The sequence below is a fragment of the Bos mutus genome, chromosome 3 (assembly GCF_027580195.1).
Source record: "Bos mutus isolate GX-2022 chromosome 3, NWIPB_WYAK_1.1, whole genome shotgun sequence".
Taxonomy (NCBI): domain Eukaryota; kingdom Metazoa; phylum Chordata; class Mammalia; order Artiodactyla; family Bovidae; genus Bos; species Bos mutus.
In genome coordinates, this window is record NC_091619.1 from 89,549,097 (window position 1) to 89,575,870 (window position 26,774).

Consider the following 26,774-nt stretch of genomic DNA (forward strand, 5'->3'; position numbering starts at 1 on the left):
ATGGCCAACAAGAAGGGGTGCTGGAAGTGGGCTATTGTCGGCGGTGTCAGTGCGGCTGTGGTATTCGCCATCGCGATGGTCCTGGGCTTCTCGCTGCAGAAGAACACCACCTTGCCAGGTAGGAGCACCCAGTCATGCCATCTGCTTGGCTTCCTCCATCCCTCACTCTTTGCCCCCATAAGGTTCTGTTCCCATCGACAGACCTGATGGCCTCCGCTCTCCTCCCTGTTGTTGTTCAGTTGCTAAGTCGTGTCCAGCTCTTTGTGACCCCATGGACTGTAGCACGCCAGGCTTTCCTGTCCTTCACCACCACCATGTCCGTTGAGTCGGTAATGCCATCCAACCGTCTCATCCTCTGTTGCCCCCTTCTCTTCCTGCCCTCAACCTTTCCCAGCATCAGAGTCTTTTCTAGTGAGTCGGCTCTTCTCATCAGGTGGCCAAAATATTGGCGTTTCAGCTTCAGCATCAGTCCTTCCAATGAGTATTCAAGGTTGGTTTCCTTCAGGATTGACTTATCCTCCATCCACAGCTCTACTTGCCCCACCAAGATTTGATCTCCAATAAACAGTCTCGTTAGCTTTGTTTCCCTTCCTCTTTACCAGGCTTCAGCTATCCTTCCATGCTCCTGGATGAACACTTATTATTGGAGGGCCATGCAGGCATCACACTCAGTGGACTGAGCTGAACTTACCCTCACATCCCTGCACCCTCTCCTGCTGAAGGGCCTTCCATCCACATGGGGACCTCCTTCTGTCTCATGCCTGTATCTTCAGTCCTGTGCCTCGAGGCTTCTTCCTTCCCATCCTCTATCTCCATTCCCTGCTCACCCTAACCTCTCAGCTCCCCCTCTCCTGCTGCACCCCTGCCTCAGCCCACCCCTTCCCACACAATCTCAGCCACCAGCCTGCTCTCGCCAATCCATGCTCGCCCTGCCACTAAGGAGCACTTTCTAAACACAAACTTGTTTGCTATCTCCAGCACATACCCCATTTTTTTTTTTTTTTTGCCGGCACCCAGGGAATACCAGACCACCTTACCTGCCTCCTGAGAAATCTGTATGCAGGTCAAGTAGCAACAGTTAGAACTGGACATGGAAAAACAAATAGACTGGTTCCAAGTTGGAAAAAGATTACATCAAGGCTGTATGTTGTCACTGTGCTTATTTAACTTATATGCAGAGTACATCTTGTGAAATGCCAGGCTGGATGAAGCACAAGCTGGAATCAAGATTGCTGGGAGAAATATCAATAACCTCAGACACACAGATGACACCATCCTTATAGCAGAAAGCAAAGAACTAAGGAGCTTCTTGGTGAAAGTGAAAGAGGAGAGTGAAAAAGTTGGCTTAAAACTCAACATTCAGAAAACTAAGATCATGGCATCTGGTCCCATCACTTCATGGCAAATAGATGGGGAAACAGTGGGAACAGTGGCTGACTTTATTTTTGGTGGCTCCAAAATCACTGCAGATGGTGACTGCAGCCATAAAACTAAAAAATGCTTGCTCCTTGGATGAAAAGCTATGACCAACCTAGACAGCATATTAAAAAGCAGAGACATTACTTTGCCAACAAAGGTCCACCTAGTCAAGGCTATGGTTTTTCCAGTAGTCATGTATGGATGTGAGAGTTAGACCATAAAGAAAGCTGAGTGCAGAAGAATTGATGCTTTTGAACTGTGGTGTTGGAGAAGATTCTTGAGAGTCCTTTGGACTGCAAGGAGATCAAACCAATCAATCCTAAAACTCCAATACTTTGGCCACCTGATGTGAAGAACTGACTCATTTGAAAAGACCCTGATGCTGGGAAAGATTGAAGGCAGGAGGAGAAGGGGACGACAGAGGATGAGATGGTTGGATGGCATCACCGACTCAATGGACATGAGTTTGAGCAAGTTCCGGGAGTTGGTGATGGACAAGGAAGCCTAGCATGCTGCAGTCTATGGGGTCTCAAAGAGTCAGACACGTCTGAGTGACTGACTGAACTGAGGGTCATTTACAGCTGGATCACAGGCCTCTTTTCCAATCTTGTCCTATCTCATTTCTCTGTATCTGTACCAGAGCAATGGCCATTCTTTTATGCAACCACACATTTCCTATGACCATACCTTTGCTTATACTTTTCCTCTCTGTCTGGAATAACCTAGTCCCCTCTTTTGGTTAAATTTACACACCCATCCTTCTAGGTCTCCCTCAAATATTCCCTTATCAGTGAACTTTCCAATGTCCCCAGGCTGGCCCAGAGCATCCTTGTGCTCAGGACCCCACATGTTTCTCTCTCCTGGCACTGACGACTCTGGGGTCCACTGTCTATGCTAGACGGCAGGCTGGACATGGCCCCAGGGCCCAGAGAGGGTTAGTAGGATGTACAGACAAGAGCCTTGGGCTTGGGCAAGAACTGATGCTAACGGCCTCCTTGGCCTTGATTCCAGGCTGTGAACAGGATGGGACCTGCCGCTCTGACGCAGACATGCTGGACTACCTGCTAAGCTTGGGTCAGATCAGCCAGAGGGATGGCCTGCTGGTCACCTGGTACCACCGTGCCAACAGCAAGGAGCAGATGAAGGCTGCCCTCAGCAGTAAGTCCAGTTGCCAGGATGGGGCAGGCTGGGGCAGAGGCGGAGAAGATGGAGGGAGAGTGGAGGCGAGGCTCACAGCATTACCTGTGAGGTAGCATTAAGATGGGTATGGCCACGTTCTTGCCATCATCCACTTGAGAAAGTGAGGCTTCACTGGTTATGTGACTGGCTCAGGTTGTAGGGCGATGTCTGGGTCCAAGGTCACATCCTGCTCTCCCTCCCAGGCCTTGCCAGGAGACAACTTGCCTGCTAAGGAGGCCTTTGCTCTCAAATCTGAGGAACCAGAAGATGTGTTTGAATTCTAGCACTACCAAAACGAGTGTAAAAGTCTGAGCGAATTATCTTAATATAACTCCTGAGCCTCCGATCCACAGTGATGATGGCAACCAGTCAGCCACACCCCCTGTGGGGACACACACACTCAGTTACACTGGGGCTCCTGGTACCAAAAGCTGCCTGTTTTGTGGGTGCCATCCCTCAGAAGAAAAATGGGGGCTCAGAAAAGTTAAGTGACTTAACCGAAATTCACAGTAAGGTCACAATGTTTGAAAGTGGCTAAGCCAACATTGTGGGTTTCCATGGTGGTTTGGTGGTAAAGAATCCACCTGCCAATGCAAGAGATGCAGGTTTGATCCCTTGGTTGGGAAGATCCCCTGGACAAGGAAATGGCAAGCCACTCCAGTATTCTTGCCTGGGAAATCCCATAGACAGAAGAGCCTGGTGGGCTACAGCCCATGGAGTATCAAGAGTCAGATACGACTTAGTGACTAAACAATGACAACAAGCCAGCATCAGAAACCCCATACTCTGAATCACTGCATCATGCCTGGCCCAGTTCAGCAGGGGAGACCAGTTTTTCAGCACTGTGGGAAAGCTCGTTAAATCATGTTCACGAACGTGCTTGTTAATTCTAAAGCAGTGACTATTTGAGATGGAAAGAAGGGTCCCCAGTTTGAGCATGCTTCAGAAGAGAGTTTCAGATTCAGTGGCTCTGGGGTGGGGCCTGAGAATTTGCATGGCGCAGATGTTGCTGACCCCGAGATCACACCTTGAGAACCACTGCTCTACTTTTAGAAAAGTGAGATCCTGAATGGGAGAGGGTCTTGTCCATGGTCACACAGTAGGTCTGAAGCAGAATAAGACCCAGGCTCAAGGCCTCTGACTCTTACCTCCTTCAGAGTCACCAAGGCCTGGGAGTAAGTGACTGGGGAAGGATTGCTGAATGAATGAATGAGTCCTTAGAAAGACCTCCTGGAGGAGGCAGGCTTGGTCATCAGCAAAGGGGAAGGCATCGCAGGCTGGGTGGAGCCAGTTTGCTGCTGCTTCAGGATTGGGAGACCAATGGTCAGATTTCAGTGATAAGGCGGAGAGAGAATTCCCTGGCAAGAGGGAGAACTCTTATCTGGGAGATAAGGCCTGAGGGAAGGCAAAGAGGCTCTGCCAGCCTCAGGCTCATCTCAGGTAAGTCCTGGCACAGCAGATAAGGATCAGGCCCCACCAAGTTGTGACCTTGGCCAAGAAGAAAGCTAAGGGCCCCAACCAAGCAGTGCCCAACAGCATGGAGCATGCTGAGGCGCCTGTCAGTATAGCCACAGGGGTGGGAAGGACCCAAGGCCCAGTTTCCCCGCTGCAGGTCCTGCTAGGTCCCCAGGGTAGGTCTATGGGAGGAGGGTGGCTCCACAGCTGGGGTAGGGATCCTGAGGGGAAGCAATGGTAGGCCAGAGTTAGACTGGTGAAGTCACACCGGACATCTACGTGGATGGGAGGGGCCAGAGCAAAGGCTTGGGAGGCAGACAGAAGTGGGCTCAAATTCTACATTTCACCATTTACCAAAGGAGTGGTTTGGGACAAGTGACTTCACCCATCTGCAGCTCAGTTTTTCCTCTGCCAAATGTGGACTGGTAGGATGAAAGCAGGGCACTTTTGGTCATGAAAGAGGTCATTATTAGTAATTATGCTGAAGCAAATGGGGACATGTGATCACCCTAGTTGAGTGAGTTAATTGTCAAGTAAAAAGATGCACAACTTGAGAGCTGCAAGTGTTCGAGTCCTATTTTGGTCACCACAACTGTTAAATAAAAAGATGCACAATTTAAGAGTTATGAGTTAAGTTTTATCTGGAGCAAAATCAGGACTGCAGCCTGGGAGGCATCACCTCATATAGCTCTGAGAGACTGCTCCAAAGAAGTAGTGGGGGAAGGTCAACATAAAAGATTTTGGTGAAGGGGGAGTTGAATGCAACCAAATGCTTACTTTACAAGAGGTTTTCTCCTAGTCACGAGGATCTGATGTCATCATGAAGGGATTTAGTGCTTTTGTAGATATGAGGAGATGAAAGGAAAAATACCCACCTATCTAAAGACCTGTCAAACCACGCTCCCGGAGCACAGAGTAGCTCACTCCACCCTGAACTCCCTCAGCGGGTGTTGAAGGGTCACCAGCTGCAGCAGCACCGGATTCAATCTCCACAGAAGCAGAGGGCAAGTGCCCTTGCTGTTCAGTCAGCGTCAAAGCTCTTGGCAAGTGCCGATTTAGAGTTGACAGTGCCCCCTTGTGGTCATAAACCAACCATACTTGGTGGTGGTTTCCTCTCCAAGCCTTGAGACCCCACGGACTGTAGCCTGCTAGGCTCCTCTCCTCTGTCCATGGGATTCTCTAGGCAAGAATACTGGAGCGGGTTGCCATTTCCTTCTCCAGGGGATCTTCCCGACCCAGGGATTGAACCCAGATCTCCTGCATTGCAGGCAGATTCTTTACTGACTGAGGAAACTTGGGAAGGCATTTCATGACCATTTTGTCCTGTACTGCTGCTGCTGCTACTGCTGCTAAGTCGCTTCAGTCGTGTCCGACTCTGTGTGACCCCAGAGATGGCAGCCCACCAGGGTCCCCCATCCCTGGGATTCTCCAGGCAAGAACACTGGAGTGTGTTGCTAGGAAGGCCCATTCCCGATTCTGAAGGTTTTTGTTGATAGGCCACTCAATGAGCTATTATTGGACTAGGTCCTAATAGTCAAAGATCTCTGGACATCTATCTTCTAGTTTTGGTCCAAAAAAGTAAGATTCCCTCTCATTGCATCTTCCTATATCTAGAGTTACACTATTATGATCATTGATCACATATCAAGCTACACATTTGATCAACTGTTTCAAGTTTAGTCAACATTATTTTCGTTGGAGGCTCAGTCATACACTTGGTAATACAAGAAACAATAATCTTGTAAAACAGGCAAAATGCAAATAATACAACTAACAACATTAGCAGAATTATAAATAAATATTTCAGCCATGAGCCTCTTGCACCAAACCAGTTTTTTTTTTTCCAAACCAGTTTTATAAAAGATTATCAAGAATAGGGAATGAATCACTTAAGGCAGAAATCTGATTCTTCTTGTGGTTCATCAAAGGTGTTACATTAAAGGATTCATCAGGTATGAAAACACAGCATTCAGTTTGAATTATGGCACAGGTACCTCCCTGAAATGCTGCAATGATGTCAACAGCCGAGGGTTTTGTAGTACCACCTTTCTCATCATTGAGACCTCAGGGTTCAATAGGCTAATAATCTGGTTACTATCATTTGAAGTTTGTTGAGTGAAAGTTGTTAAGGCTTCAATATGATCAATTACACCCTCCAATCCCATTGAAGTCATGAAAAATAGCTGCTAAATGATCATACCAGTAGAATACAGATGTCTTGACTTATTGAGCTTGCATCAATGTTAGATTGGCTTGAGCTACCTCTAATTTGTTGTGTATATATCCTTGAGTTCATGGTAATCCCAGGCTACACCTTCCTATCCATTCCAGACGCCAAAGCCATTAATTAAAACCCCAAATCCACCAAGTCCCATATCAGTCACTCTCTCTAAGGGTAATAGTAGGCATAATTCATAAAGCACCCAGCCTAGTTTCATAATATTACTAGGTTGATTATCCTTAGAGGAGCTTTTAAACTTAAGTGACCATAGCTTGGTGTTAACCATATAGATCCATCCCATAATTGTGCGAGTTTTCCTTTTAGTAGACAAGAGGTTACAATTTTTGATTGAGACTTAGCTTGCCATTCTAATTGGAGTTTGAGTGACCCTAAGAGAAAACTTAAATCTATGGCCAGGGTCAGAGCAGGTATTATTAACTGGCCAGGTGAGAGGATCCCATACAGTAATATCATGAATAGATAGAACAGGACTAAATTATTTTCTAAAATAAATTTGCTAGGGGGTATCCAGTCAGAGCCCTGAAGGGGAAAAATCCACCAAGGTAATCCAGAAGTATTAGACACAGGTAACTGGCCACAAATCCAACAGTTGGATTGAGTTTTAAACTAGCATAGAATCATGTCCATGATAGAAAACATTTGATTTATAGGCAAAGGTCCAAGAAGTCAAGAAAACATTATAACTGATCATATGAATCAGGTCCAGCATCTTGAGCAAGCTGTCTGCTTCTAGCGTCATTTTCTTTTCATCCTAGGGTACTGCAGCTTCCTCTGATAAAAAAGTCCTTCCATCCACACAGGAGACAGTTCCTTAAACTATGTCTTTTTCTGGTCTTGGTCACAGTCATGAGGTATCTGATCTTCATTCAAAGATAGATTACTGAGATAAGCTTCAGAAACTAATTTAGAGTGTCCTTTAAAAATTCAGTTAAATTTTACATTAATACAGCATAATAGCAAAGAACTACCAGGAAATGAGTCTTAGTAGATACAGACCTCCATTAACAAACTGGAATCTAACAATCATTGAAACATCTTTTTCTCCCTAAATTTACCCTTGTTTTTACCAAATATAACCGAATTAAGACTAGTTTGTTTGTGAAATAGGTGTTCAGTTCAGTTCAGTTCAGTTGCTGAGTCGTGTCCGACTCTTTGCAACCCCATCAACTGCAGCACGCCAGGCCTCCCTGTCCATCACCAACTCCTGGAGTCCACCCAAACCCATGTCCATTGAGTCGATGATGCCATCCAATCATCTCATCCTCTGTCGTCCCCTTCTCCTCCTGCCCTCAATCTTTCCCAGCATCCGGGTCTTTTCCAATGAGTCAGTTCTTCGCATGAGGTGGCCAAAGTACTGGAGTTTCAGCTTCAACATCAGTCCCTCCGATGAACACCCAGGACTGATCTCCTTTAGGATGGACTGGTTGGATCTCCTTGCAGTCCAAGGGACTCTCAAGAGTCTTCTCCAACACCACAGTTCAAAAGCATCAATTCTTTGGTGCTCAACTTTCTTTATAGTCCAATTCTCACATCCATACATGCCACTGGAAAAACCATAGCCTTGATTAGATGGACCTTTGTTGGCAAAGTAATGTCTCTGCTTTTCAATATGCTATCTAGGTCGGTCATAACTTTCCTTCCAAGGAGCAAGCGTCTTTTAATTGCATTGCTACAATCACTATCTGCAGTGATTTTGGAATCCAGAAAAATCAAGTCAGCCACTGTTTCCACTGTTTACCCATCTATCTGCCATGAAGTGATGGGACTGGATGCCATGATCTTAGTTTTCTGAATGTTGAGCTTTAAGCCAACTTTTTCACTCTCCTCTTTTACTTTCATCAAGAGGCTCTTTAGTTCCTCTTCACTTTCTGCCATAAGGGTGGTGTCATCTGCATATCTGAGGTTATTGATATTTCTCCTGGCAATCTTGATTCCAGCTTGTGCTTGTTCCAGCCCAGTGTTTCTCATGATATACTCTGCATAGAAGTTAAATAAGCAGGGTAACAATATACAGCCTTGACGTACTCCTTTTCCTATTTGGAACCAGTCTGTTGTTCCATGTCCAGTTCTGTTGTTTCCTGACCTGGCATATAGGTTTCTTAAAAGGCAGGTCAGGTGGTCTGGCATGCCCATCTCTTTCAGAAGTATCCACAGTTTATTGCGATCTACATAGTCAAAGGCTTTGGCATAGTCAATAAAGCAGAAATAGATGTTTTTCTGGAACTCTCTTGCTTTTTTGATGATCCAGCGGATGTTGGCAATTTGATCTCTGGTTCCTCTGCCTTTTCTAAAACCATCTTGAACATCTGGAAGTTCACAGTTCACGTATTGCTGAAGCCTGGAGTGGTGTCAATAAATTTGGCCTGATGATTTATGTAAGCATAATTGATCATAGGCTTTTTTTTCTTTGCCAAAGCTTTTATAGCATCTCAGACTGAACTTTTAAAATAAAACCTTTCAGAGCTAAGAAAGTCACACCAAAGGCTGATCACAGATTTCACCTTTCACCTAACAGATCTAGGTGGATTCCGCCCTTCTCAAGGTCTCCAAAATTCCTTGAGATTTCTGTAGCTGTTATCGATATAACTTTCCTAGCTTATCTGATAAAGTTACTAGAAGCAGAGTTTCCAGTTTCTGGAGGGGTCAGATAGAGAGAAAAGATAAATGTTTCAATTTGTTTCTAAAGTATAATTTTAGCAAATTATTGTCATAATTAATTTGAGGGGAAGGTTTTTCTTGCACCTGGAAAACACAGATTCAAACCAGTAATTTTTCATACAGAAACCACAAAAGTTATTAGCATGTTCGCCAGTTCATTCAGTCCTTTCGTTAACCTTTGTGAAGTCACCAGGTTTTCCATTAGAATCCTTTCATTATTTACCCAGTTCAGAAACTTATATTTATCCAAAAGTCCTTTTTATAAATCTTCTTGAGGAGGAAGCATTTTTGCGAAACTTGGTTAAGTGCTGTGACAACACTTTAAGATAGTAGCTAGAATTATGACTGATAGCATTTACCAAGATATATCAGAACTTTAGGAACTCCATATAGTTTCTAATATATCTAAATTAGTAACATTTACCATACAATATAACCCGAGATTTATTACTCACTTAGCAATACTTCCCATGTGATTCTGTATTCAATATGAATCTAGAATAACATTTGGGATGTTTCAGGGGCCCTCTTAGCTAGAAGCCGAAAGTGCTTCATTTGAATTATTTAGGAAGTTTTGTCGGAGAAGGCAATGGCACCCCACTCCAGTACTCTTGCCTGGAAAATCCCATGGATGGAAGAGCCTGGTGGGCTACACAGTCCATGGGGTCTCTAAGAGTCGGACACGACTGAGCGACTTCACTTTCATTTTTCACTCTCATGCATTGGAGAAGGAAATGGCAACCCACTCCAGTGTTCTTGCCTGGAGAATCCCAGGGACGGGGGAGCCTGGTGGGCTGCCGTCTATGGGGTTGCACAGAGTCGGACACGACTGAAGGGACTTAGCAGCAGGAAGTTTTGTCAACAAATATCAAAAAGGCTTAGAACATTCAGTCAGGTAGGATTATAGGTCACTGTGAAACAGTAACTATTCTACAATGAAGGATTTCAGAACAGATCATTTAAGAGATAAAGAAACTTAAATCTATTACCAAGGCAGTTCAACATCTGAAGATAGAGAAAAGCCAAATTTAAGCTTTTGTACCAGCTTACTTTTAACTTCATTTAAACATAAACTTAATTAAATTTATTTTAAACTTAGTCCTAACCACCCACAAAATTCTTTTCTCGGGGTCTGCTTTCCACAAATCTTCTTATCACTTTCTGTACCCAATACTTTGTTCTCCCATCCTGAAACAGCCACCTGTAAGTCAGACCTACTTGCTTTTCCCTTCATAAAATGCAATTCCATTCCTCACATCTTCTTTGCTGAAAATATACATCCTACTTTCCTTAAGCAACCAAAAACTGACCTTTATATTAGCATTCTGTAGATTGGTGAGCATAAATACCAGTGATTATTTCCAAAAACCTTTTCTTTCTTAGAGAGAACCTTTTAGGAAGGTACCAAACATTATTCATTAATAGTCCCAAATCTCTAGGGGAAAATTAGTGTTCAGTGATAAATGCTTCAAAATCTTATTTTATTTGGAAATGACCTAGCTATTCAATAGACTCCCATTACTTAGTTTAGTATAGCCCTTAGAATTTTTTTTTTTTTTTTTCCCTGAGAAGTGCTTGCTTTTTATTTATTTTTATATGATATTATACATGTTTTAATGCCATTCTCCCAAATCATCCCACCCTCTCCCTCTCCCACAGAGTCCAAAAGACTGTTCTATACATCTGTGTCTCTTTTGCTGTCTCACATACAGGGTTGTTGTTACCATCTTTCTAAATTCCATATATATGCGTTAGTGTACTCTATTGGTGTTTTTCTTTCTGGCTTACTTCACTCTGTATAATAGGCTCTAGTTTCATCCACCTCATTAGAACTGATTCAAATGTATTCTTTTTAATGGCTGAGTAATACTCCATTGTGTATATGTACCACAGCTTTCTTATCCATTCATCTGCTGATAGACATCTAGGTTGCTTCCATGTCCTGGCTATTATAAACAGTGCTGGGATGAACATTGGGGTACATGTGTCTCTTTCAATTCTGGTTTCCTCGGTGTGTATGCCCAGCAGTGGGATTGCTGGGTCATATGGCAGTTCTATTTCCAGTTTTTTAAGGAATCTCCACACGGTTCTCCATAGTTAGCCCTTAGAATTTCAAGTTACCCCAATCTACAGAGTATTTTAGACAGACATTCCTAAAGCATAATTATTCTTAATAGAGTTTATCTAAAAGTTCACCTCATTTATATTTTTTAGAAGTTTTTTTACTTGAGGAATTTCCTTGCTGACAAAATTGTAACAGATATACTATTTAACTTACATTAAACCTAGACACAATGAAAATACTCTGCTTAATGTTAATGTTAGTGACTCTTAGACATGTATATATTAGTTAGATTAATAAACAAACATTAATGCCAGGTATTTAATACTCGATATGCCAGCAAATTTGGAAAACTCAGCAGTGGCCACAGGACTGGAAAAGGTCAGTTTTCATTCCAATCCCAAAGAAAGACAATGTCAAACAATGTTCAAACTACCACACAATTGCACTCATCTCACATGCTAGCAAAGTAATGCTCAAAAGACTCCAAGCAGGCTTCAATAATACGTGAACCGTGAACTTCCAGATGTTCAAGTTGGATTTAGAAAAGGCAGAGGAACCAGAGATCAAATTGCCAACATCCATTGGATCATTGAAAAAAGCAAGAGACTTCCAGAAAAATATTTACTTCTGCTTTATTGACTACACCAAAGCCTTTGACTGTGTGAATCACAATAAACTGTGGAAAATTCTTAAAGAGATGAGAATACCAGACCACCTGACCTGCCTCCTGAGAAATCTGTATGCAAGTCAAGAAGCAACAGTTAGAACTGTACATGGAACAACAGACTGGTTCCAAATTGGGAAACGAGTACGTCAAGGCTGTATGTTGTTACCCTGCTTATTCAACTTATTTGCAGAGTACATCTTGTGAAATGCCAGGCTGGATGAAGCACAGGCTGGAATCAAGATTTCTGGGAGGAATATCAATAACCTCAGATATGCAGATAACATCACCCTTATGGAAGAAAGTAAAGAAGAACTAAAGAGCCTCTTGATGAAAGTAAAAGAGGAGAGTGAAAAAGTTGGCTTAAAGTTCAACATTCAGAAAACTAAGATCATGGCATCTGGTCCCATCACTTCATGGAAAATAGATGGCAAAACAATGGAAACAGTGGCTGACTTTATTTTTGGGCTCCAAAATCACTGCAGACAGTGACTGCAGCCATGAAATTAAAAGACGCTTGCTCCTTGGAAGAAAAGCTATGACTAACCTAGACAGCATATTAAAAAGCAGAGACATTACTTTGTCAGCAAAGGTCCATCTAGTCAAAACTATGTTTTTTCCAATAGTCATGTATAGATATGACAGTTAGACTATAAAGAAAGCTGAGTGCCAAAGAATTGATGCTTTTGAACTGTGGTGTTGGAGAAGACTCTTGAGAGTCCCTTGGACTACAAGGAGATCCAACTAGTCAATCCTAAAGGAAATCAGTCCTGAATATTCACTGGAAAGACTGATGCTGAAGCTGAAACTCCAGTACTTTGGCCACCTGATGTGAAGAACTGATTCATTGAAAAAGACCCTGATGCTGGGAAAGATCGAAGGCGAGAGGAGAAGGGGATGACAGAGGATGAGATGGTTGGATAGCATCACCAACTCAATGGACATGAGTTTGAGTAAGCTCTGGGAGTTAGTGATGGACAGGGAAGCCTGGCGTGCTGCAGTCCCTGGGGTCAAAAAGACTGAGCGACTGAACTGAACTGTACTGATTTAATACTGAATATTTCCCAGTTCATGTGAACTTGAAATTCTTTTAGGTTGATTTATCTCTTATTTAGAATTGCTTGATTTGTAAGCGCTTACTTTTTTTTAAGTTATGACAAAGCTAGACAGTGTATTGAAAAGCAGAGACACTACTCTGCTCTTAAAGGTTCTTACAGTCAAGGCTGTGGTCTTCCAGTGATCACATACACTTGTGAGAGCTGGACCATGAAGAAGGCAGAGTGACAAAGAATTGATGCCTTCAGACTGTGGTGCTGGAAAAGACTCCTGAGAGTCCCTTGGAGAGTCTCCTTGGACAGCAAGGAGATCAAACCAATCAATCTTAAGGGAAATCAACCCTGAATACTCATTGGACCATGGGGTCGCAAAGACTCGGACATGACTGAAGGGCTGAACAACAAAAATGGTTTTTCCAGTAGTCATGTATGGATGTGAGAGTGGGATCATGAAGAGGGTCGAGTGCCAAAGAACTGATGCTTTTGAACTATGGTGTTGGAGAAGACTCTTGAGAGTCCCTTGGACTGCAAGGAGATCAAGCCAGTCAATCCTAAAGGAAATCAATCCTGAATATTCATTGGAAGGACTGATGCTGAAGCTCCAAAACTTTGGCTACCTGATATGAAGAGCCAATTCATTAGAAAAGACCCTGATGCTAGGAAAGATTGGAGGCAGGAAGAGAAGGGGACAACAGAGGACAAGATGGTTGGATGGCATCACTGACTCAATGGACATGTTTGAGCAAGCTTCGGGAGATGAAGGACAGGGAAGCCTGGCATGCTGCAGCCCATGGGATTGCAAAGAGTCAGACACTAATGAACAACTGAACAATAATGGATAAGTTATCTAGAAAACTCTGGTCTCAAGGCATAGGAGGAGTTATTTCTCAGGGCAAGAATTCTTAAAGAGATTTTTTTTTAAAGCTTTCTCTGGAGTCTAAAGAATTGTGACCACACTGTCAAAAATCGTCTTTATTTTTCTGTGATCATAGTTTTATAGCCAGAATTTAGACCTGATAGTGCTCAAATTATATGCAGAGTACACCATGAGAAACGCTGGGCTGGAACAAGCACAAGCTGGAATCAAGATTGCTGGGAGAAATAGCAATCACCTCACATATGCAGATGATACCACCCTTATGGCAGAAGTGAAGAGGAACTCAAAGCCTCTTGATGAAAGTGAAAGAGGAGAGTGAAAAAGTTGGCTTAAAGCTCAACATTCAGAAAACGAAGATCATGGCACCCAGTCCCACCACTTCATGGGAAATAGATGGGGAAGCAGTGGAAACAGTGTCAGACTTTATTTTTCTGGGCTCCAAAATCACTGCAGATGGTGATTGCAGGCATGAAATTAAAAGACGCTTACTCCTTGGAAGGAAAGTTATGACCAACCTAGATAGCATATTGAAAAGCAGAGACATTACTTTGCTAACAAAGGTCCATCTAATCAAGGCTATGGTTTTTCCAGTGGTCATGTATGGATGTGAGAGTTGGACTGTGAAAAAAGCTGAGCACCGAAGAATTGATGCTTTTGAACTGTGGTGTTGGAGAAGACTCTTGAGAGTCCCTTGGACTGCAAGGAGATCCAACCAGTCCATTCTGAAGGAGATCAGTCCTGGGTGTTCATTGGAAGGACTGATGTTGAAGCTGAAACTCCAGTACTTTGGCCACCTCATGCAAAGAGTTGACTCATTGGAAAAGGCCCTGATGCTGGGAGGGATTGGGGGCAGGAGGAGAAGGGGACGACAGAGGATGAGATGGCTGGATGGCATCACTGACTCGATGGACATGAGTTTGGGTAAACTCCGGGAGTTGGTGATGGACAGGGAGGCCTGGCGTGCTGTGATTCATGGGGTGGCAAAGAGTTGGACACGACTGAGCGACTGAACTGAACTGAACTGAACTAAGTGCTCAAATTGGCCCTGATAACAAGGGCAGATTGGTCCCAACAAGGTTTGTTCTTCTGGGGAAGTGGGGGTCTTAGTTTGCTTAGCCCCAGGCTGTTGATTATAGGAGAAAAGTCCTGGACATAAGGGAACTTCAGTCCATTTCCCTATCCTGTGTCAGTAAAGATCTGATATTTTTAGGTCACTTTTCTTGTCATTGGATCATAGCTATAGGTTGACCAGTCATTTGAAATTTTTTTCCAAGGCATTCCCAGGTGGAGTGTAGAACCTTAGAGGAAGCACTTCCCATACAAGCTCAAGCAGTTGGTACCAGATGCCTGCATGCTCAAACCAAACCAGAACCTCACCAGCCAGGAGTCACACTCCAAATAAAATAACAAGGCAAAAGGATGCCCAGAAATCAAAAGCCAAGTGGTAAGAGTGCTCCCAAAAGATGGCAAAGTGGTTGCCCAAAAATCAAAAGTCAAATGGCATAAATGCCAAATGTGACTTCCCAGTCCCACTAGACCTGTGACCTGGCAGAGTCAGTGCTAGCAGCCTTTTTTGGTTCTGATATAGTTTCAAGCAATTTCTTCTTGGTTTCCTGCAAAGAAGTTACTCTATAGTTTCCTTTCTTATACACTTCTAGATACCAAGCAAAGTAGTATGGCCGGCCTTTTCTAATCGTGGGCACAAAAATGCCAATTTTGGAATATCAAAAGAGCCCCAGTTTGGCCATTTTAGGTTGACAACTCTTTTAGTATAATTTCCCCAATTAACAAGGTCCTTGCAAATACCAGCTCCATATGCATTGGACATGAATCTGGCTGGAATGTTAGTCAGAGGTTGGCTTTCTGACACCCCTCTGTTTCTGCGTTTGAGATTCTGTTTTCCACTTTAAGCTGAATTTTTCAGGGATAAAAATCACTGGTGAAATTGTGTGGCGGGCCTGTGAGCTGAACTCCTCCAGGAGTCACCTCAGACTCGTTTTAGCTCCTCTCATGTGCCTTAGATTCTGCCTCCAGCACTCTAAGATGTCTGCTCAGGTTGCTGAATGGCCAGTTCTTAGGTGCAACCCCCAGACGAGCAAGTATTTTAATTAATAGGTGAGTTTCCCTATGGGACCACTGTACTTTTCGAAGACTAGACCTTCACCACTCCCATAAATCTCTCAGTTACCTGAGAAAACCATAGCTGGCCAGTAGAAGCCTTGTCCCTTTTCTTCAGAGCAAAGCTCTCATACATTCTCACTTTTACCCCGACAAAGCCTATAAAGGCAGTCTAACTGAGGGAAAGTGTCAGATCAGCCTCGTACCTAACCACTCAACCAAGACTGCTCAGTTCCCTACAACGGAACAACCTTGGCATCTTTCAGCTGAGCCCTGGGTATTCCTCAAGTTTTTTTCAATCCATGCCCTCTGCCCCAGGGCCTTTTCACTGGATGGATATTCTCTGGCATCTTTCAGCAAGTCTCCCACCCAGTGTCTTTCTACTGTGTGGAAAATTCTTAGTATTTTTCAACAGAGCCCAAGTCAGTGTCTAGATCATGAGTGGGTATACCCCGGATATTTCACCCGGGCCCTCTCCAGTATCTTTCCAGCTGGAAGTGGGCAGGTAACCTGCTCCACAACCAAATAAAACTCAGAATCTCAACCAATAGGGAGATTCGAAAACCAGGAGAGGCTTACCCAAATTCATCTGCACTCCCGAGGAAGCAGATGGGCTCGAAGGGCCACTCCTGGTACCAAGGCTCCGGTTTCTCGTGGAGTTCAAGCGAGGAGGAACATCCACTCTGGGTCCTTAGTTGGTGGTCATCAGATCAGATCAGATCAGATCAGTCGCTCAGTCGTGTCCGACTCTTTGCAACCCCATGAATCGCAGCATGCCAGGCCTCCCTGTCCATCACCAACTCCCAGAGTTCACTCAGACTCACGTCCATCGAGTCAGTGATGCCATCCAGCCATCTCATCCTCTGTCGTCCCCTTCTCCTCCTGCCCCCAATCCCTCCCAGCATCAGAGTCTTTTCCAATGAGTCAACTCTTCGCATGAGGTGGCCAAAGTACTGACGTTTCAGCTTTAGCATCATTCCTTCCAAAGAAATCCCAGGGCTGATCTCCTTCAGAATGGACTGGTTGGATCTCCTTGTAGTCCAAGGGACTCTCAAGAGTCTTCTCCAACACCACAGTTCAAAAGCATCAATTCTTCAGCACTCAGCCTTCTTCACAGTCCAACTCTCACATCCATACATGACCACTGGAAAAACCATAGCCTTGACTAGACGAACCTTTATTGGCAAAGTAATGTCTCTGCTTTTCAATATGCTATCTAGGTTGGTCATAACTTTCCTCCCAAGGAGTAAGCGTCTTTTAATTTCATGGCTGCAGTCACCATCTGTAGTGATTTTGGAGCCCAAAAAAATAAAGTCTGACACTGTTTCCACTGTTTCCCCAACTATTTCCCATGAAGTGATGGGACCAGATGCCATGATCTTCGTTTTCTGAATGTTGAGCTTTAAGCCAACTTTTCACTCTCCACTTTCACTTTCATCAAGAGGCTTTTTAGTTCCTCTTCACTTTCTGCCATAAGGGTGGTGTCATCTGCATATCTGAGGTTATTGATATTTCTCCCAGCAATCTTGATTCCAGCTTGTGTTTCTTCCAGTCCGGCGTTTCTCATGATGTACTCTGCATATAAGTTAAATAAACAGGGTGAAAACATATAGCCTTGACGAACTCCTTTTCTTATTTGGAACCAGTCTGTTGTTCCATGTCCAGTTCTAACTGTCTACTAAAAAAGATGCACTACTTGAGAGTTGCGAGTTGTTTTATTTGGGGCAAAATGACGACCGCAGCCGAGAAAGCAGCACCTCAGATAGCTCTGAGAGACTGCTCCAAAGAGGTAGTGGGGGAAGGTCAATATATAAGATTTTGTTGAAGGCGGAGTTCAATGCTATCAAGTGCTTACTTTACAAGAGGTTTTCTCCTAGTCACAAGGATCTGATGTCATCGTGAAGGGATTTAGTGCTTTTCTAGATATGTGAAAGCGTTAGTCACTCAGTCGTGTCTGACTCTTTGCAGCCCCACGGACTGTAGCCCACCAGGCTCCTCTGTCCATGGGATTCTCCAGGCAAGAATACTGGAGTGGGTGGCCATTCCCTTCTCTAGGGGATTTACCCAACCCAGGGATCAAACCCTGGTCTCCTGCATTGCAGGCAGATGCTTTACGATCTGAGCCACCAGGGAAGCATGTCAAATTCCCCTATATGTAAGGATTGGGAACATAAAACCTGTTCCTAAAAATATTTCCCTGATAGCTCAGTTGGTAAAGAATCGCCTGCAATGTGGGAGACCTGGGTTCAATCCTGGGTTGGGAAGATCCCCTGGAGAAGGGAAAGACTACCCTCTCCAGTATTCTGGCCTGGAGAATTCCATGGACTGTTTAGTCCATGGGGTCGCAAAGAGTCGGACATGACTGGGCGACTTTCACTTCAAAGACTTGTCCCACCAGGTTCCCTGCAGCACAGAGTGCCTCACTCCACGTGAACTCCTTCAGGGGGTGTTGAAGGTCAACAGCGGAGCCGCACACTAGCAGTCTTGGGCTCAGGGTCTGCACGCTCCTCCATGGCACCCCTCTGCCGGATGTGATGTGTAGAGCACCTGGTGTGGGGGGGAGGGGAGGGAGGGCCTCGGAGCTTCCTGTGGGCTCCCTGTGGAGAGCAGCATTCTTCACCTGACTGTACCTCTGAGGACCAAGGCTCCTACTGTGGAAGCAGGCACCTGCTCCTGTCCTCATCTCCTCTTCCCTCATACCCCACCCCCCGACCCCGCAAACAAGTTGGCTCCCAGATTCAGGATCTGGAAGGCCCCGAACAGGTGTGAATGGCCGTGCAGGAGGAAGCTGGGTCCAGGTGCTGATCACAAGGAGGCAGGTTAGGTCCATCTGTCTTTAGTCCCCCTCACTGAGCATTCGCTGGGCCCCTGCTCTGCACCCAGCTTGAGAGGAGGTGTAGAAACGAGTGAGACGCGGTCCTGAGTTCAGGGGCTACCAGCATCTCAAGGGAGGCAGCTGGTGCAGGTCAAGCAAGGCAGCAGCTTCAGAGACTCACCAGGACTGAGACCTGGGTTCCAGCCCTGGCTCCCTCCCAGTATACCGCCACCTTCCCCAGACCGGACCTGGCCCATTTTAGATGGGGAAGGAGACCTCTCAGCATCCATTCTCTTTAGCTACCCTCTTATCTGCCCAGCTACCCACCTGGGGCCTGACTTCTCTGGGCCTTGCTGGGCCCCAAACCCCTCTGGATCCCTCTCAGCATTCCTGGGTAACCAAGTTAAGACAAGAAAACCATAGAAATAAAAATTACCTTCATATAGCCCTTCACAGTTTACAACCTGTTTTTGTTTTTAATTTTTTAATACAACATAATTTATGTCCACGTGCTGTAGTTAAAGCCCAGAGAGATTCATCCCCATCTTGTCAGTGAGGACACCAAAGATTCCGGAGCACTGGGCCAGAGATATAATATGCGGATGAAATGGGACAGTGCAAAGTGCCTGAAACAGTGCTGGGGACAGCCTGGCACTCAGCTTCCTCTCCCTTCTGGAAATCCAGACACCTAGGCTTAGAGAAATTTGCAAAAATTCTCTGCAACTTTGTGCAAGCTCTTTTACTTTTCTGGACCTGGGCTGGTTGAACTTAACTTTTTTCTCTTTTGGCTGCACTGTGAGGCCTGTGGGATCCTAGTTCCTCGACCAGGAACCAAACCTATGCCATCTGCACTGGGAAGACAGTCTTAGCCACCGGACCACCAGGGAAGTCCCTGATCTCAGCTTTCTCCATCATTCATTTAGCCAGTCTTGTACCATCCAACAAACACTTCTGAAGCTCCTTTTTTAGGCCTGGTACCATCTTGGCACTGGAAATCCAAGTGATGGGCACCACAGACCTGGAGCCTGCTCCTAGCCCTCAGGCTCAGGAAGGATGGTGCTATATGAGTAGTTACATGGGGGCTGAGTGCTCAAAGGATCAGCTGTCAGCCTGACTTTGACTGTGTGGTTTAGGGATGGCCTCCTTGATATTTTAAGCCAACACCCACAAATGAGCTGGAGGTGGCCTAGTAAAACTGTGGAGGGAAGAGTGTTGCCATGGCAACAGCCAGGTGTAGGAGCCCAGAGATGGGAGACAAGATATTTGAGCTTCGAGGCTCCAAGTGTGGTCTGTGGATCAGCAGTCTGGGCATCACTGGGGAGCTTGGTAGGTGTCTTGGGCCCCACCCCAGATCTACTGAGCAGAACTTGCATTTGAACAGTTCCTGGGTGGTCTGTGTGCACACTGATGTTGGAGAAACAGGAGTGGATGGAAGCTAGATATTGAGGGAGAGAGGGACTCGAGGTGAGATGGCAAAGTTTGCCAGGCCTGGTCCTATAGGACCTCACAGACTCTGCAAGCATTTGGATTGGATTCTCAGGGCTAAGGGAATTTTGATTTTGTAACAGAAGTGACAGGATCAGGTATATGGAACCGTGACTCTAGCAGCTATATGCTAAATGGACTTGGAGGGGAGCAGGGCTGCAAGTATAAAACAGAAGAGACCCCTCTGATGCCAACTGTCTTCGATGGAGCAGGAGCTCATAGCGACCCCACCCACCCTCTACACCACTCATTGATCAGAGAGCCTGGCCTGCTTTTCCCAGTCTGCTTCTCATTCAAAGTCCTTGACTCCCTTCTGGCCTGAACGCTCCCAGCAGGCATCACACAGCCACTGGAGGCGTTAACTGCGTACATTTAAAGACAAAAATAACAATTCTCAGCACTATATGGGTGCCTGGAGATGGACCAACTTATGTACTTCTGGCAGGAATATGAGTTAGATGAATTTTTCTAACAGTACTTTGATAATGTGGGCTCTAAAGATGACCCCGCAGACTTCCCTGGTGATACAGTGATTAAGAATCTACCTGCCAATGCAGGGGGCATGGGTTCCATCCCCGGTTAGGGACTAAGCTGATGCAGCACACCGAGCCTGCGTGCTGGAACAACTGAAGCCCATGCATCTGGAGCCCGTGCTCCACAAGAGAGGCACTGCAGGGAGACGCCCGTGCACAGCAGTGAAGAGTAGCCCCTGCTTTCCACAACTAGAGAAAGCCCGTGCCCAGCAATGAAGATCCAGTGCAACCAAAAATTAATTTTTTCATTAATTTTTTTAAAAAAGACCCAGCATGGCCCTGACTCAGATTCTTCAAGTCATGATAAAAAATAACCAGAAAGTCAGAATAAAATATACATCATTATCTGTTAGTAACAAAAATTCAGAGACTGCTGAGTCTTCCTAAAAATTTAGAGTCTCAGGAAAGACAGAGGAGTGGCTGACTGAGACAGGGTGACTGCTCTCAATCAGGGCTTTTGCAGGTTTTTTTCTTTTTTCATGAAAAGATTGTGAAAATGTGTCAAAATTGAAAGAAAAAGATTAAAATTATAAATGCTGAGTGGTCTCAACTGTGGAAAAACTATACATAGATTAAAATGGAAGAAAATACATCAAAAAGTGAACTATGATGGAAATGTGGGTGAATATTTCTCTTTCTGCTTTTCTGTATTTTTCAAATATTCTATAAGTGTGTAATACTTTGATGATGAGAAAAATTGCTTTAAAAAGTTTCTCTGTCCAATGCAACAGGTAATGTCATGGCCCTGGAGGCAGACATCACAATAGAAGGGCTCGGCACAGTCAACGAGACAGGAGTCCCCATCATGGCGCACCCCCCAGCCATCTACAGCGACAACACCCTAGAGCAGTGGCTGGAGGCTGTGCTGGCCTCTTCCCAGAAGGGTAAGGACTTCTCTCAGCCCCTCCCCAGCTGCCCACCCCTCTGGTCCTCAGGCCACATGTGCAGGGGTCCCTCTGCTAGGAGACTAGTCCAATGACTGTCAGGAGTTGCTCTTGCTTTAGCTTTCCAGACCACTCTAGAGGCCTGGGCTCAGGGAAGATGGGTGAAATGAGGGATGAAAAAGTGTAGGATAAGCTGCAAAGGGCCAAACATGAGCATTCAGGCTCTGAATCCATGGAACTGGATACAACATGCTCAAAGCCAATTCCACCTTCCCCTCTCCTGTCTCTTTGCCAGTAACTGTCAGAATCCAGGCATCATCCTAATGCCTCTCCCTCATTCCCTGCATCTACTCAGCTGCTGCATCTGCCAATTCTAACCCTGAAGGCTTCCCCCGATCCAGTCCCACTCACATCATCTTTCTCTTGGACCTCCTTCCTCACTGGCTTCCTGCCTCCAAACTCTACGAAGCCCCTACCTGGGTGAGCTTTCCAAAATGCCAACTGTCATGTCACTCCCTGCTTTAATCCTCCATGGCTCCCTATGTTGTCAACATATTATGATCCCCTTGGCCTGGCTTTCTAAATTCTTCTCTAATTCTTCAGTCTGACTTTGTGCTATTCAGGCTTGGGTGGCTTGGGATCCTCAGAGCCTGCCTGTCCAAGAGTCATAGTCCCTTTTCATCAGATTCTTGACAATACCTACACCTGCCCCAAATCCCAAGCCCTTAGCCATCATCTGCTTCCTCCCCTTGGGGATGAGGGATGGAAGATCACTCCTACATGGGCAAGTCCCTTCTCTCGTTGAAGCCTTCTTCACACCCACCCAGAATTCCAGCCCTGTCTTCCCTCCCACCCCTGACACACACACCATACCTCCTCTCTCTGTCCCAGGAAGTCATGTCTTCTGTTTCCTTCTTCCTTGAGCACAAGGGACCAGTTTCCCAAGCCCTTGGCCCTCTCCCCACAGGCATCAAACTAGACTTCAAGAGCATCAAGGCTGTGGGCCCCTCCCTGGACCTCCTTCGGCGGCTGACAGAGGAGGGGAAAGTTCGAAGGCCTGTGTGGATCAATGCTGACATCCAGAGGGGTCCCAATGTGGGCCTCTCAATAGAGGTCAATGCCACACAGTGAGTGTTTGCCTCTCTGCTCCAGCTGTGTCCAGTCTGTTTCCTTCAACATCGGGTACAGCAGGTGCTCAGGGGACCTTTGCTGAGTTTGCCTCCAGCCACACCATGACGTCTGACCTCTGAGCCTTCACACATGCTATTCCCTCTGCCTTGAATGCCTTTCCACCATTTCCTGGTAAACCAGCCATTACCTGCCCCAGAAACTTCCCTGATGTCCCAGGCTGCTGAGGACCCTCCCTCACACTTTCTCCTAGTAGTCCTGATTTCACTGGGCTCTCACTGGCAGATTATGGATTTGTGCCCTACTGGCACCCCACTCCAGTACTCTTGCCTGGAAAATCCCATGGATGGAGGAGCCTGGTAGGCTGCAGTCCATGGGGTTGCTACGAGTCGGACACGACTGAGTAACTTCACTTTCACTTTCCACTTTCATGCATTGGAGAAGGAAATGGCAACCCACTCCAGTGTTCTTGCCTGGAGAATCCCAGGGATGGGGGAGCCAGCTGGGCTGCCGTCTATGGGGTCGCACAGAGTCGGACACGACTGAAGCGACTTAGCAGCAGTAGCAGCAGAGTGTTTATTCCTGGACAGCAAACAGTGCCAGGGCAACCCTTGACCTCCTAGAAAGTACTAACTAAAGTCTATAAAGCACTAACTCCTTCCCCAGCCTCCCCTCCCACCCCACAAACAACCCCCAGGTCCCAGCACTGCCAACAACAGTAGCACCAGCAGCATGGTGTGCTCAAGTTTACAGAGGGCCGCATAAAAGGAGAGAATATATCTGAGTTCATCTTCCCATAGAAATGCCAGGTTGGGAGCATTTTTTCTTACCATTTTGCAGATAAGAAAGCTGACAATAATTGAGGCTCAGTCTGTTGAATGTTTATTATCTGTCACACACACTGTTTTAAGTAGTCTAGTTGTAGAGTACCATTTAACTCTTAGAATGAGAATGATGTAGGTACTATTATTTTCATTTTAGTAATACAACATACCCTACTGAGGTTAAATGATCTGCCTAAGTCTAATAATTGGCAGAGCAAACATACAAAGCCAGGTCTTTCTGACTCTAACCTCCAGATCTTTACTGTCCATCTCCATTCATCCATCCACACATCCATCCATCAAACCACCTTTCCAACCAGTCAGCTAACAATCCTTCCACCCAATATTTACCAAGTATCAAACTGAGGAGCATTTAGTAAGCAGCAGTTTGAAACTGTAGTCAGTGGCCCAAGATAAAAAAAATGATTGATCTTCTTGTAGTGAGGTTACTCAATAATCTGGGGAAGGGGAGAGAGTAACATTATTTGCCTATTAACATTTGTAAGAGTTCAAAATCTGAATGAAATTTTTAAATAATATCTGAAAGTTCAGAGACCCTCACAGCTGATAGAGCCCAGATCCCACACCCAGGGCTTTGAATTGCATCTCCACATGCACATGAGGATGTTTGAGAAGCCCTGTCCTGCCTGAAAGGATGCCGTTTTTAAGAATCAAAGAGGTTGGGTGAACTTACCAAGGTCATAAAGTCAGGACTCAAATCCAGGCCTCCCCAGCTCCAAAGCCCACGCTCTACCATGGGACTTTGAGCACCTCGTAAGCCATCCTGTTCTTCAGGACTGTGCTCTAATATCTAGATGCAATAGACCCTGCCTCTTCCTAGCACTCTGATGAGAACCCAGGAGATGAGGAAGGGGCTCTAAAAGACCAGCATCTCTGATTCTCTGCAGGTTCCTGGCCTTGGTCCAGGAGAAGTATCCTGAGGCAACCCTGTCTCCAGGCTGGACCACCTTCTACCTGCCCCTTTTCCCAAATGTGACGTACACACGGGCCATGGTGGAGAAGATGCAGGAGCTGGTGGGAGCACTGCCCCAGAGGGTGACCTTCCCCGTGCTGGCTGTCATGGCGAGGGCTGCCTGGCCCCACTTCAGCTGGCTGCTGGCCCAGTCTGACAGGTGAGAACGCCCAGGCCCCTGTCACAGCCCCCACTTCCTCCAAACCCACTCCCAGTCCTGATGCCCCAGCAGGATCCCAGATGCTGATGGTCAGAAGGGTCTCCATGACCATCTGGCCCAACCTCTGCTGGTGCTCACATCTTCCACAGCGTCCCTGCTTTCTGCTTGTGCACCTCTGGGACAGGCAGGTCACTATACCTGAAGCAGCCTGTCCATTGGAAAGTGTTGCTTTTTTATTGTTATAATTATTATCTGTTTGTTTATTTTGGACCACACTGCACAGCATGCGCGATCTTAGTTCCCCAACCAGGGATAAACAGGCATCCCCTGCAATGGAAGGCACAGTTTTACCCACTGGACCACCAGGGAAGATCCAATAAGAGTTTATATTGAGACTCAATTTGCCTCCCACAGCCTCCTCCCCTGGGAACCACCTGTTCCCCGAGGGTGCACAAACTTCACCTAGAGACTCTGCCCCTAACAGCTCTGTGGGGTTGAGGAAGCCCAGCCTCCCCCCGGCTCTGTACTGCCCCCAGCCGCCAAGCACCACCTTCCTCGGACTTTCCCCACTGGAGGCCACTGCCTTTCCTCTTCATACCTGACCTCTGATCCACCCCCACCACTCCCAGCTCCATGCCCACCTCTTCTGTCTTTCCTTCCTAAGAGAGGACCCACAAATAGACACTCCAAGTGAAGAGGCAACCCAGTCCATCTCTCCTCCTTCTCAGCCTCTGCTCTCAGTTACCCAAGGCCTCTGTGGCTTCTTCTGCCCCCAGGAAGCGGGTAGTGCCCAACACCCCCAGCTCAAGTTAACTTCTGAGCATGGGAGAGGGGCTGAGGGCTGCTGGGCGCAGACAGGCCCTAAGCTGACTCTCTGGACCCCAGGTACACCCTCACGATGTGGCAGTCGGCCTCGGACCCCGTGTCAGTGGATGACCTCCTCTACATCCGGGACAACACCGCCACCCACCAAGTCTACTATGACATCTTTGAGCCTTTCCTGTCACAGTTCAAGCAGCTCGCCAGTAGGGAGGGGTCTGCGGAGGGTGGGAAAAAGTGTATATGTATGCATGCTCAGTTGTGTCTGACTCTTTGTGATCCCATGGACTGTAGGCTCCTCTGGCCATGGGATTTTCCAGGCAAGAATACTGGAGTGGGTTGCCATTTTCTCCTCCAGGGGAAAGAAAAGGTGGTGGAGTGGAGTCTGCCGACAAAAGCACTGAGCTAGGTGGGGCAGAGCATTGGAAAGGGACAATGCTACATGAGATAAGAGGAAGGAATCATTTGAAGCATCCCTTGTATGCCAGACTCCGGGATGGAACACTAAGCTCCATAGATCCCTGAAGCAGGGATTCCATTTTACAGATAGAGAAACTGAGGTTCAGAGCAGTTATATAATTTATACAAAGTTGTTCAGCTTAAACGTGGCACAGCTCCTACTGGAAACAGCAAATTCCAAACCCCAGATGCTTCTGCTTGCAGTACAGTTCCTCTGAGGGTTGCTCTAGCATTTCAGAGAACGGCTCCTCCACTGTACCTGCTAATCAATGATGCTTGTCCCTTTGTCCAAAGCCCCTGTTCCGTTGACTCCAAACCGAGGAGAGCCTGCAATCAGGCCATCTCAAGGGGACCCATCAGACCCAACATTCCTGCTCTGGGAGCCATCTAGGTGAGGGGGAGGAATACCAGCTTGGGGCCTGACTGACTTGGCTCCATCAGGCTCCAATCCCAGCAACCCTGCCCACTGGCTGTAGGACCTTGGGCAAGTCACCCGTCATCTACACAACAGGGAACTCCAGCTCCCTGGAACTTTGCTGTGAGGCTTAGAGAGGACTCATGGTGTACAGAAGGCCTCTGTGACTGGTGGCCTCTCCACCTTGGCAATCTGACCCACAGTGAATACCTCACGGAAGCCAAGCTACTACACCGGAGGCAGCCTGATCCCTGCTCTCCAGCACCCTGGGGACGAGGGTCTGAGCGTGGAGTGGCTGGTTCCTGACATCCAGGGCAATGGAAGCACAGCAACAGTGCAGCTCCCAGGTAAGGTCTGCCTGCAGCCCCTGTGCTCCTAGCTCAACTGCAAGGGTTACCTCGGGGAAGCTACCTCAGGTCTCTGTTACCATAGCAATGCAGCTGCAAGGTTTGGGAGCAGTGTTGTCAAAAGTATGGGGCTCCTGGCATTCGAACTTGTGAGGCTTCAGTCACATGGTGCTGCAAGAGAGGCGGGCACAGGCCTCAGA

At 46.2% G+C, this 26,774-nt stretch overlaps 1 protein-coding gene across 1 annotated transcript in view; it reads left to right on the forward strand.

Annotated features, from left to right (window-relative positions):
• Nucleotides 1-26,774, forward strand: part of LOC102284079 (protein FAM151A) — a 27,931-nt gene continuing 1,157 nt past the window's right edge. The window contains exons 1-7 of the mRNA XM_005905658.3: nt 1-118; nt 2,431-2,577; nt 21,297-21,449; nt 22,417-22,576; nt 24,310-24,534; nt 25,420-25,559; nt 26,431-26,574. Of these exons, the coding sequence (XP_005905720.2) occupies nt 1-118; nt 2,431-2,577; nt 21,297-21,449; nt 22,417-22,576; nt 24,310-24,534; nt 25,420-25,559; nt 26,431-26,574 (1,087 nt within the window). The remainder of the gene's footprint in view (nt 119-2,430; nt 2,578-21,296; nt 21,450-22,416; nt 22,577-24,309; nt 24,535-25,419; nt 25,560-26,430; nt 26,575-26,774) is intronic.